At 37.8% G+C, this 12,470-nt stretch overlaps 2 protein-coding genes and 1 pseudogene across 3 annotated transcripts; 1 reads left to right on the plus strand and 2 right to left on the minus strand.

Annotated features, from left to right (window-relative positions):
* Window positions 1–2,187: 2,187 nt before the first annotated feature.
* On the minus strand, window positions 2,188–7,220 carry LOC141828019 (nuclear intron maturase 4, mitochondrial). The gene is made up of 3 exons (XM_074715367.1): window positions 6,725–7,220; window positions 4,282–6,635; window positions 2,188–2,265 (listed from the first exon to the last, which is right to left on the minus strand). The coding sequence occupies exons 1-2, from the start codon at window positions 6,816–6,818 to the stop codon at window positions 4,309–4,311; spliced, it is 2,421 nt and encodes an 806-aa protein (XP_074571468.1). The 5' UTR covers window positions 6,819–7,220; the 3' UTR covers window positions 2,188–2,265; window positions 4,282–4,308.
* LOC141828021 (uncharacterized) lies at window positions 2,208–3,800 on the plus strand (annotated as a pseudogene).
* A 1,082-nt stretch (window positions 7,221–8,302) lies between the features above and the next one.
* LOC141826884 (heterogeneous nuclear ribonucleoprotein 1-like) lies at window positions 8,303–12,212 on the minus strand. 2 transcript variants are annotated; one of them, XR_012601656.1, is made up of 7 exons: window positions 12,104–12,212; window positions 11,942–11,982; window positions 10,393–10,556; window positions 9,914–10,013; window positions 9,652–9,824; window positions 8,657–9,454; window positions 8,303–8,564 (listed from the first exon to the last, which is right to left on the minus strand). XR_012601656.1 is itself a non-coding variant. In XM_074714204.1 (6 exons), the coding sequence occupies exons 1-6, from the start codon at window positions 12,142–12,144 to the stop codon at window positions 8,849–8,851; spliced, it is 1,125 nt and encodes a 374-aa protein (XP_074570305.1). In that variant the 5' UTR covers window positions 12,145–12,212; the 3' UTR covers window positions 8,598–8,848. The 2 variants fall into 2 exon arrangements, 1 of the variants encoding a protein (XP_074570305.1); XM_074714204.1 differs by lacking the exon at window positions 8,303–8,564 and having other exon boundaries at window positions 8,598–9,454.
* Between the last annotated feature and the right edge of the window lie 258 nt (window positions 12,213–12,470).

The following is a 12,470-nucleotide window of genomic DNA, read 5'->3' on the forward strand; positions in this document are numbered from 1 at the left end:
CCAATATTGTTGCATAGCTATTAAACGTATAAAAGCTATTGAGTAGCTGCTATAACATATAAAAACTACCCAGTAGCTGCTACAATATGTTTAGGATAAGTTTAAGATTTAGGATTTACTATTGTATAAAAGTTACCTAGTAGTTATTACAATGTGTAGAAGCTACCGAGTAACTATTACAACATGTAGAAGCTACCCAATAGCTGCTATAACGTGTTTAGGATAAACTGTTATAATGTGTTTTAAAAGGTTTAAAGTTTACACTGTATAGAAGCTACCTAATAGTTGCTATCACACGTGTAGAAACTACCTCAGTAGTTACTATCAACATATTTAGGGTAAATTTAAAGATTTAGGATTTAAGATTTTAGATTTAGAGTCTCTAAATAATATTATATCAAAATACTATTTATCAACTTGATCAAAATTATTTAAACTTTATCAAAATCATTTTAAAATAGTTATAAAAGATATTATGTAGTTGCTACAATCCTAAATACTAAATCTTAAACTCTAAACTTCATCATAAAACACATTGTAGCAGCTACTAGATAGCTTCTACATGTTATAATAGCTACTAAGTAACTTCTACATATCGTAGCAACTATTTGGTAGTTTCTATACGATGTAAATCCTAAATCATAAATTTTAAACTCATCCTAAATATGTTGTAGCAACTACTGTGTAACTTATACACATTATAGCAGCTACTGATAGCTTCTACACATTGTAACAGCTACTGAGTAATTTATACACAATGTAAATCCTAAATCTTAAAACTCACCCTACTTATACACGTTGTAGGAGTTACTGGTAGTTGCTACAACAATACTAGATTAAGGGGTATTTTCGATATAAAATCATTAAAGGAATGTCTATTTGATTTTAATTGAAAATGGGATACTATTTGATGTTTCTCTTAATTTGAAACTTCTTTTTGATTTTTACCCATTTTTATTCATAAACATTAATGAATTAAATATTTAAATTTATTCATTTAATTTAATAAGTTGTTTAAGTTTATTCATTTAAATGATCTTGTGTACAATGATCGACGTCTATTAAATGGGATCAACTATATGAATCATCTTATATCATTAGACTCTATCTCCTACTATATCAAAATCTTTTTAAATTTTTTTATTTAATCTACGTATTTATTATAATTTCACATCATTTAACTAGAATATTTATTGATCGTTTAAATACATATCTTACCATATTAAATACATCTCTTAAAATTTTCTCTCAATAGACATAATCTAACTTTCTTTCTAATATTCTCATTTTTTATTATATTCATCATCGTATGTCCACACATCCATCTTAATAACTCTTATCTTTTGCTCGTATGTTCAAGTCATAATCCAATATTCAATTCTATATAATATAGTAGGTTTAATTATTATTTTATATATAAATAATTTTGTATCAAATCAAACATCAACCTTGTTGCTTATAAACATTTAATTTATTTATCTTCCTATTATAATATAATATGAACTACAAATAATAAATCAATAACTCCAACTCAGTCACCATAACTTTGTCAGATAAAACATATTGAAAATACCAGTCAATTAGCCACAAGGAAATATGCATGACCAATACAAAATTTAATAAAGGAAAAAAAAAACAATAAACTACAACCAAAAAGATTCTTGTGTGGAAGTGTGCTGATATTGTGTTTCTTCCTCCCTTTCAAACTTACTATTAAAACTAAACTCTTAACTGCTCTTCCAGTCCCCACTAACCTAACAAAGCTCACAAAAACCAAGTCATAGCTTGCCATTTCTGCATCGAACCTCTCGCAATCACACAGACACAGCTCATGGAGATCGCCACCCAAAAAGAGTGAGGCACAAGCAAAGCCCTGGACCATGGTGCGAAACTTGTGCTCCCTTTGGAAACAGAGCCCCATCTACACTTAAATTAGTACACCAGCTTCCTTGGGTTGACAAAAACCTTGCATCTGAGTTTTGACCAGCAACATCGTCGCATGCATGGCGGCATGCAAACTGCTCTTGAACAACGAATATGCATTTCTTCCACTGTGCTCCTTTTTACGTGTCTTTCTTTAATCGCAGAAAAGGGCTTTAGGTCCTTCCTTCCAAGTACACCCCTGCAAGCAAAGCTAATGAGAACAAGTTAAGAGAATTATTTAAAAATAAGATTGTTGGAATCTTGCCTTTGACCTATGAGCTGCGATGCTAGCTTATAGAGCTTGGGATCTTTGAATTGTTTTCATCCCCTTCTTCCCTTTTGCTGCATGACAGACATTCTGCTCAGGACAGAGTCATGGGGTGTTTGAGGTCTGCAATAACTGTAGTTGTTATGCTTGTCTCTTTGATTTCTATGGAGGACTTCCTTATCCTTGCTAAGAGAGGTATGTAGATTAACTATCTCTCTTTGTTTAAGTACTCTCTATGGTTACTAATTGCAACTCCTTTGTTTCAGATTTGAACAAGAACAACATTGTGATTCTTAAGAGAAATGAGGTATAGTTTGACAAGCACTCTTCCATCTTGTTGGAGTTTCCGACTTACAGACTCAATGGCAGGGACTAGCTCGGGCCAAGCAATGGTACAGAGAGAGGAGAATGGTGATTGAAGAATCAGAGGAAGGCGAAAAAAGCAGCATGAAGCAGAGAACAGGTGCAAATCCCAGCTCTGAGAGAAAATGTGGGCGTGGAGAAGAGAAGGAACCGAGCGTAGGGTGTGAGTTGAGCAGTAGAATTCACCCTTCTTCTAGACTCCACTTTGCTGGGCTTATACCTTTCAGCGCAGATTATCACGCGCCAAAAAACCACCCTCCAAAGAACAACTAAAGCCGAAAGGCAGGGTTGTTAAGCCATTTACATATGTCTTGAGGTCTAACTTTTTTTGTCTATTTACCAGTCAAAGTGATAGATAGTAGAGAGTAACAGTTCTGTATGATGTATATCTGTTGTCTAAATTAAGTTCTGTTTTAAGTGGTTTTGATCTAAACATTAGATTGTGTCTCTAGTGTAGTTTTGGGGTTCTGAAAGAATTATTTCAGCTTTGTTCAACTTGAATCCATGTTTGCTCTTCTCTATGCAGGGGATGCTAAGAACACTTTAACCGAGTTACTTCAGTCATCAAACACAGAGGTAAATGTTCATGCTGTAATTTCTTAACAATAGCTTATCCAAGAAAAAATATAGAAAATATTAGCTGAAAATAGAGGAATATATTAGCAGCTTCAATTTATCAGTAAACTAATTCACTCAAACAAAACTAATATATTCATAATGCACCTAAGCATCATTATGTAGTTATGATAGAATTCTTACTATTGATTAGATAACATCATAACAAGGACCATTATATGTTTGAGATGTGTTCATGTTTTCAATTCCTCTTACTGGCATTTACTTATATTTTTCTTTAAGCCATGGCCAGTCCTAGACTCAGTTGATTGATCAAATCATGTTAAAACCCAAATCACTTTTATTAGACATTATATATCTTGCATTCATTTTAGGTGATTTTGTTTCCGATGTGCTACTCTTAGTGTGTTCGTGTAAATGAAGCAATTATAGTATGTTTGTCTTCTTTTCACAGGAATCTAGTACCAGCACTACCAAACCCTACTTGAGAAGTGAAGGAAATAAAGCAAGTGAGATACAAGGCAAAGCCAAAGCAATTAAGGACTCATCTAACGACACACGAGACAACATTGAAAAGCTAAAATTTTTAGAGGCTTCTGATCAAATTTTCAAAATGCTGAACAGGGACTATGATCTCCGGCCGCGTCGCCATCCGCCAGTGCACAATTAGAATGTAACGAAGCTCAATGAGTTAATTTAACAAAAAGTTTTGACATGGGAAACCATGTATATTTTGGTTTATTAACTACTTCAGTGATTCATAATGGCTCAGCTCAATGTAACTTTGGTCAAATAAGAAACACTACAAATCCTCAAGGTATATCGTGTATCAAAGTTTATACTGCAAATCCTTAAGGTGGATCATGTCGCCAATTAATCAATACTTTGAAAAAAAAGGAAAAAATTGAGCAGCTACAGCCTACCATTGGAGTTATATTGATTGACAAGATCAAGTCAAGTTTGAACGAGTTGCTAATACTTGCATATTGCTTCCTAGTAAAATTTTGGATGTGTTTCAGATGTACACATAATTTAGCAACCAGAAACATACTTTATGGTCATAAACTCAAAAATTAAAGTTATTAAGAAAAGAGCTTAATATTTCAAGGGAAAAAACAAGAAAATAGGTTACATAAGATGTTGCAAAATACCTGAGTACAAGAGGCTCTAAACACACCTCAGCTCAGAGCACCAAACTCAACATTTTGCAGTGATATATGACCCAGATATAAATCTTTAACATGTTGACTACACAAGCCAATGCGCCTTCCATGCAAACTGGGATGGATCGATGAAGAGAATCCAGTCCTCCATCCAGGAAACCTTTGCCTCTCCTTCACATGAAGTGTGTAGAGACTCGGAGATGGAATAGTGCATCCCATTACAAAACAATCAAACACTCGAGCTGCCACTTTCACTCTTGACAAAGACAGGAGACATAATCCACTACCCAAAATCCCATACATATAGTATTCATCATCATCTAATTTAGCAGTAGCATTAGAATCGAAGTCCATATCTTCTAATGTCGAAGGGATGCCATCCTGCTCCAACTCAAACTTCTTCTCGATTAACCCTTCATACATCCTATACTTTGCTGCAATAGTTCGAATACAAGACTTCCTAATGCAATGCACCATCAAGAGCTTAATATCCCCAAAGTTATCAAATTTCTCATACCATCTCAGCCACCGCTTAATCAATCCAGAGAACCAGCTTATAATCAGGTCATCATCTTGTAACACAAGTTTGGACACATGCATTGGGAAGCCTTCCATATTGATCAAACCATAACGATGCAGACATTTCTTTATAGCATTCAAGGGCACTTCCAATCTGAGAACTGTTGTGGATTTTGTAGAAAGTCTTGGTTCTATGCAAGGATCACGCAATAGTTCAACAGTGGCAGCTGTCTCAGATGAAATATACTCCTTGGCCTGCTTCTGGAAATTGTAGAATGCTTCTCGAAGATCTTGTGGCACTGCTGGCTCTGCAATGTACTTAGAGAGGAGCACCTCCTCATTATCTTCCAATTTGGCAATCACATCTTGCATCCAAATTTTGAGTAAGGATTTGAACCAATGATCTGTTTCCATGCCACCCTTGCGAAACTGCGAAATATAATCTAGCAATGGAGTGCTAAGTCCAAGCTGCTTGATTTCTGATTCTTTGATTCTTCTCAAACCATGGGCCAGCCACTTCTTGCCAATTCTAAGTGTCATCGCATCCCAGATCTCTTTCTTCTGGGAAGCAAATAGCTTGACCTTGTCCTTCAATTTGTGAACTGCTCTCAATTCAGCACTTTCTGGAGCAGCCAACCTGATCACTGTACCAATAAATTGTACACCAAGTGAATTCTTTCTGGTTGATGAGAGATTCATCTTATCTTCTACATCTAAATGAAGTGTGTTCTTCAAATAACTTATTACTTCAGCCTTTATTTTCATGGCTGTTTCTTTAGAGCCTGAAACAGCAATAAATATCTCATCCATGTATCTACAAGCACAAATTCTCGTTTGTACACAATCACCCAATTGGTTAACACTCTTCTCATCATTATCTTTTATTTGTTTACGCATCCAATTGCGAAGCTTTGAAATTTGGACATCTTTGTTGACACTATCTTCAAGACCAAGGCACTCATATCTCATGCACATCTCAAAAATCACATGATCTAAGTTGTCCAGATATATATTCATCAGAATGGGCGAGAGGACTCCCTCCTGAGGAAGGCCATGGCCCTTTGGGAAGCTACCAAACACCAAATTAAGTACTTTGGCATCAAACATATTCTGTATTAAATTGAACAGCATGGAATCTTCAATCTTCTCATTCATTTCAGATAGAATCTTAGAGAGAATTAGCTGGTCAGCTTCTTTGTTGATGAATAATGTAAACCACCAATTGTGGTTACTAATCTCTTTCCCAACATAGTTTAAGGCTGATCTTTGCCCTCTTCCACTGCGGCAACCATGAGATATTTTAGAGAAATGTTGTCTGTAGACAACTTCCAGAACTAATCTAATAGCTTCTTGCACAATTTTGAGCTTCAATTTAGGAAGTGTCAAACACTCTTTCTTCTTGCTCTTTGATATAATTGATGTGGTGTGTAATTCCACATCAAAATCACCAGTTGCTAGATGCTCTGCTAAGGAGTCAAAACAAACATCATCCTTCTTTGATGTCATGTCGATATTAGAGTTAAGTCTAATTATATCGTAGGAGTCAGAGAGGGTATCAACATTAGCAATGACATTGTTCATTAGATCATAATACTTCCCATTAAAGTAGTGTGCTTTCACCCTCTTCTTGATTCGAAGTTCAATTAGACGCTTGTGCTCCATCCTGCTCAGAGGTTTCTTTTTATGCAAAGCTAAAGATTCATCAGGCAGGCATGCTAAGCTCTTTGCCAACGACAACCCCTGCCTAGTCCTATCATTAGCATTTTCAAACTCTTCAAGCATGAAATTTGCTGCGGAATATCTCTTACTTCCGTCCAACTTGCCTGTTGCACAGGTAGAGAGCTCCATTAGCACAAACTCGAGAGAAAGGCACAACGCAAGTGTCAAAAAAGAAAAGGCTGCTGTGAGATACCTTTAAGCATGAAAGCTGAATCGAGACAAGCATCAACCCTCAGGATCAAAGAGGATGAGCTCAGGAGAACTCGCCTCCTTGCTGCAATCCACATTTCGTGAAGACTGTATGGAATCGTATTTTACGTTCAATGCGGCATTCTATCGAGCACGTGGAGCTCACATCTTTCTTCTAGTTGATCTTACCAACTTTAACCCCCATCAATAAACATGCATATCCACTTACATTCCCTCCAGAAGAGTGACTAGTTTCAGATCGACAAGTAGTCAAGTCGATTCTTTTACTATTAAAATGGCTAAATTGACAGTGTAGGAAAGCCAGGAGGAACAGTATTGATGAAAACAATACAAAAGTGGACAGTAAATTTATCTGGAAATGCAAAACCCTTCGAGGTCACGCGAAATCGTGGAATGAAATCAAAGATACCTTTTCGAACTCGAACTCGACCTCAATCATGGCGGAGAGATTAGTCATCACCGCTAAAAGGAAACCGAGGTCAGGGCGAACTACCTTTCGGCATTCGTATCGGACAGTGTTAGAGGAGGTGGAGGCGCAGCAGTGGCCGCAGGAGGGGGCTCGCCGTCGCCGACGAGGACAGCGTCGGGCACGCTCGAGGCGGCCTAGTGGTGAATATGGAATGCACTTAAATAGCGACCATCGGAAATCCCATCGCTAAAGGGAGTAGCAAATGGGCCGATATCGCTCGGCCCATCTCAGCACATCACGATAGTCCACACTAATCGCCGGTTCGACCACAGACCAATTCATTTAGACCGCTCAGCCCAAAGAGTGTTCAAACTCATTCAATTCGACAGACAGACTCTTTTAGAATGTGTTACAAAAAAAAAAGTGCGAATAAAGAAAAGAAAAACTAAAATTGTATTAAGGATAACTATTACAAACTAATGATTTCATATTTAAATTGACATGAGAAAATAAACACAACATCAGAATTCGATTTTTATATTTAAAATTTCAGAATACATATATTTTCTATCGTACTGTTGAAGGTTTATTCAACCTCATTAACTGTTGAGAATTGTCAAACACAAAACCAATCAATCCCAATTGGAAATTTTTTTTTTTTGAGGGGATTGTAGATTCCTAATTCTATTTCCACCAAACTCAAAACGTCCAGAAAAAAGATTGGAACACGAAAATTATCAAAGTTATGGTGCCAAATTAGCTATATAATAATACATAAATAATTTAATTAAATATGAAATTATTACCCGAGCAACAAAATTAACCATAGTCTTCTTCGAATCTCACTGTGTACAGTGTGCTTTGAAGTCGCAAACCAGCCCATTTTCCCGTATTTACAGTATACTGCCACCATGTGTATATATATAGGCAATACTACCAGTAAGCTTGCAGGCCCAGCGGAAGCGGCCCAGCTTGCTGCTTCACGCCAGTGCATGGCTTTCCGACGTCCTCCGAACCGTCGTCCACGCCCTCAACTACAACTTCTTCCTCTACTACCTTTCCTCCTCCATTAGAGCATCTTCAATGATACGAATTGTTGGAAGTTTTTTTTTAACCCTTATAATATCACATCAATATCATTTCAAAAATAAAAAGGATTCATGCTCCGTCGGACACAACGCTGCGTCCTCCGAGTTCAAGCTCTTCGTAGCCCCAGCCGCCTGGCGCGCTGGCGCTGTCGTCTCCACCTCTCGCCGTAGTTAACACAAGGCGGTGGGCAAGCAGCGAAGTCAGTTATTTTTTCATGTAGCACGAAAATGGGGCCGCGCCACACGCGTACGTGGCTCATGCCGCAGCCTGCCACGGGCGGTGAGCAACCAGCTATGAACCACATGTTGACGTCCACGAGGTGCAACTGATTCAAACAAACAAATTAACTTAGACTATGTTTGTAAAATGGTAGGGAAATAATAATAATCAAGAAATGATTGATGAAATTTAAGTTACAGAGTCGGATACTCCAAGCTCAAAGCACTTCGATGTTACAAGTACTGAATAGAAATTACACGAGTCGTCGATATGAATATCAACCCTGGCTAATTCTCAGCTGTGCTACATTGTCCACTGCCTACAAGACTAACACCATCAATATTTCCCCAGAACGCTTGCTCTTCCTGAGCTGCATGGCATCGGCCCTTCCTATCTTCCATAGGGGTGATATCTGCCAGGACCGCCGACGCCAGGACCCGAGCTGGTCCTGCCGCCATAGTGTCCTGAGCCATAACTGCTCCCTGGCGAACCATAACCAGCACCACCACCGCCACCATAGCCAGAACCACCATAACTCCCAGCTTCACGCCCATATCCACCACCTAAACTACCACCATACCCGCTGCCATATCCTCCACCGTATGAACCAAAACGACTAGAATATCCCGCAGAGGATGCTCCACGGTAGTCTCCTAAGCTACCTCCATATCCGCCATAACTACCACCGTATTCACCAGCAGCACCTCCATAACCACCATAACCACCGGGTCTAGGCCCAAAACCAGCTGGTGTCCTATAGGATGACGGTCCATAGCTACCAGCACCACCAAAGTTGCCACTGCCACTGCCACCATACGAGCTACCAAAGCTGCCACCAGAGCCACCACCATATGAACCACCAAAGCTACCAGCACCACCACCATATGAGCCACCAAAGCTGCCGGCATTGTCGCCAAAGTGACGAGTCCTAGATTCACCACCAAAGGAAGGTGGGGCATTGCCAGGCTTCTTCGGTTCAGCCTTCTTGATTTCAACCTGAAAATGAAACAATGTCATCAACAATCATACATAGGACATACAGAGTTGAAGGAAACTTGGCTCAACAAAAGAAAACTAATTACCGGGCTAGTTCAATCGGTCTGAGATACTAAGCAAAATTGTAACAAAATTCTAAAAGGCAAACTATCCCCATACTAATGCTAAACAGTCTACCAAATATTGCACCAACTCACCTTAGTGCCAGCTAGATCAATCATATTTCCTTTTTTCGCTAAGAGATCATCTACATCTTTTTCTTTCTCAAATACTATAAAACCAAATCCACGAGATCTGTTGGTTGTATGGTCCCTTATGATTTCATGTTCCTCCACCCTCCCAAACTCAGAAAAGTAGTTCTTGAACTGATCTGTTCAGTTTGAAGTAAACATCGGACCCTAGTGTCATCAGCATCTAAAAAAGTGGCTACAAATTATATAAAGATAAAAGATAAATTACCTTCAGAAAGTGTAGTCGGTATTCCACCAACAAATATCTTCCTTGTCTTGAAATCTTTCAAAGGAGCAGCACCTTTTGGAATAGTTCTTTTTATTTCCACCTTCAGAATCCATGTAATGAAAGGTTAGAAGTGACACATTAAGGACAAGAAGGGGGGTGTCAAATACTTATGATAGTTTTTGCATGGATGCTAACATCAGAAGATATTTTAGATGATGCCTCTTAAGATTTCAAGGATCTTGTAACAATGTATCAAAGACATTTTTGTCTCATCCAAACAAAGGAAACTCAGCAGGAATGCCACATAAAATAAAAGATCAGACGAAATAACAAAACCATAAACACAGCAGATACATATTGTTATAAAGAGAAAAAGCAAGACATGTTACAACTGCTGCAAGTTTACTGTTAACAAAATTCAGTCATGGTACAGTTAGAAAGAAATAATAATGAGTCACGATCACCAAAATAGTACCTACCATTTTGCCGTTAAACACATGTGAGTCCTCAATGACTTTGTCAACTATAGAAGCATCTTTGTAAGTAATAAACCCAAAACCCCTTGGCTTGTTTGTATGGCGATCTTTCATTATCACTGAATCTACTATCTCTCCATACTGCTCAAAGTGTTTTACAAAGGCTTCTGCAATAAAATGAAACAAAACATTAATTGGTTTACAAAAGCCATATTAATATTCATGTTATCCCCAGGGTAACCATGTTTAACAAATTGCATAATAAAACATGCAGAGAGAGAGAGAGAGAGAGAGAGAGAAATTCTGAGTCATAAATATCTGCAAGAAGAAACAAGCTAATGCAATCAAAGTCCAAGAAGAGTTTAGGCAGTCAGCTTTCATGAAGAGGTATCCATGGGAAGAAAAGGACAAAAAACAGAGTTCAAATTAACGAAGTTACCAGGAAAAAAAGATACACAGATGGTATACCCATGACGATCAGAATGGATGAAATTTTCTTCCAGCAACAGATTAATTGATTAGCAAACCACAAGAATATAGACACACAAAGTAGTCATTGAAAAATTTTAAAACGTATAATATAGAAATTTGAGCAGTCACAATGTAGATCAGATTATCAGACATGAATGAACAATGTTCATATAGATCAAAAGGGTAACATTTGAGCAAAAACAACTTACACTAATAGTGTTACAGTAAGCAAAAAAAAAAAAAGGCATTACACAAAGGTCATGCGAGAAGAAGGTTGATGAGCAAATGTCATGATGAGTTGCACCACCAATAGGTTTCCAACAATCAAATAGTTTACACTCCAACTATTTAGCATTTTGCACTTAAGCCCCTTTCTGATTTTCATTGGTTTGCTCTATCAGGCCAGGATATATTCACATCTAAAATGGAATGACTAGTGCTGCTTTTATCAGCCTATCTGCCAAGCTAGAAAATTTCTCAAATGATTGTATTGTTAGTATCCAGAACATGGGGCAATTTGCCACTATTCAAACCTGCTCTTGCTTCTTTAGCTAGCAGCTGATTTTTGTATTCAAATGACAAGAGGCATGCGTCAAACCTTAAAATTACAGAAAAGTGCAATTCCAGCACTAAACCTGAATTACTAAAGGCACTGCAACATAAACAGGCAGAGAATCTACTTTACAAATTAGTTATTTGCTTCTCAGAGAGTGAGAATAATGAGAGAAGCAATTAGTTGTTCTGTCAACGACCAAGTTGCAACAATGCTTTAAAATTTAGGACGACCTTCATACGCTATGTGAAGATACAGAATTAGGAAACATCATTAAATGTCGCTATTTATTCTTATCCTTGCACGAAAGCTCTGTTGTTGTTTTTTTTTTCATTTTTGCGATATGTATCACAAAAAATCCAACTCGAAATGTAAAGGAAACCTAAACAAGTATATTAACAATATAAATGTGTGCGCGACTGATCGAGAGCGATATATTCAAGATCTACATAGAAAGAATCAGATCTCTTTGATGAAAAATGGTTAATTAGGTTTTATACTAATCAGAACAACAAAAAAGCAACTAACCTAGCGACGTATCTTTCGGCAACCCTCCAACGAAGATCTTTCTGCAGCAACAAAAAAAAAAGCATTAAAAACATCAAGAAAGTGATGGAACGCGAGCAGGAAGCGAACGAAAAGACATCAAATGGAAGACTAAAGCCAGGGGAGATCACAGAGGATACTCACGCAGGGCTCGCGCCATCATGCTCCTGCATTCTCGAGCCCATGGCGAAGGACGCGCTACGAGCGAGATATCCACACAAGGCCGCGCTTCAAGGAAGACCAAGAATTAGGGTTTCTGACGACTGGGAGAGGCTAGTCGATGCGTTTTAGTCGCTTATAAAATATCGGGTGCGAAGAGAGAAGTGATTGTGACCGTAGATCTGGAAACATAATCCGAGTGAGAAATTGATAGACACCGTTGATTCCGGAGCAAACCAGAGAAGGAAACCGGCCACGTTCAAGTAAAGGCGGCTTGATTTCTGAAGTCAGAGGAATAAAGTATTTATATTTTTTTTCTTATTTAAAAGGGATGGAATATAACATGTATTAA

This window comes from Curcuma longa, chromosome 4, assembly GCF_044706935.1.
Source record: "Curcuma longa cultivar G26 ecotype Majalengka, Jawa Barat chromosome 4, ITB_CL_G26_1.1, whole genome shotgun sequence".
Classification (NCBI taxonomy): Eukaryota; Viridiplantae; Streptophyta; class Magnoliopsida; order Zingiberales; family Zingiberaceae; genus Curcuma; species Curcuma longa.

Bases quoted from the DNA above. Each gene is read 5' to 3' on its own strand.
- LOC141828019 (XM_074715367.1), bottom strand. From the start codon at position 6,818: ATGTGGATTGCAGCAAGGAGGCGAGTTCTCCTGAGCTCATCCTCTTTG. The intron at 6,636-6,724 runs GTATCTCACAGC...CCTGTGCAACAG, and splicing joins TTCAGCTTTCATGCTTAAAG to GCAAGTTGGACGGAAGTAAG.
- LOC141826884 (XM_074714204.1), bottom strand. From the start codon at position 12,144: ATGGGCTCGAGAATGCAGGAGCATGATGGCGCGAGCCCTGC. The intron at 10,014-10,392 runs GTAGGTACTATT...TGGATTCTGAAG, and splicing joins ATGTGTTTAACGGCAAAATG to GTGGAAATAAAAAGAACTAT. The intron at 9,825-9,913 runs GTAATTTATCTT...CAAACTGAACAG, and splicing joins ACCGACTACACTTTCTGAAG to ATCAGTTCAAGAACTACTTT.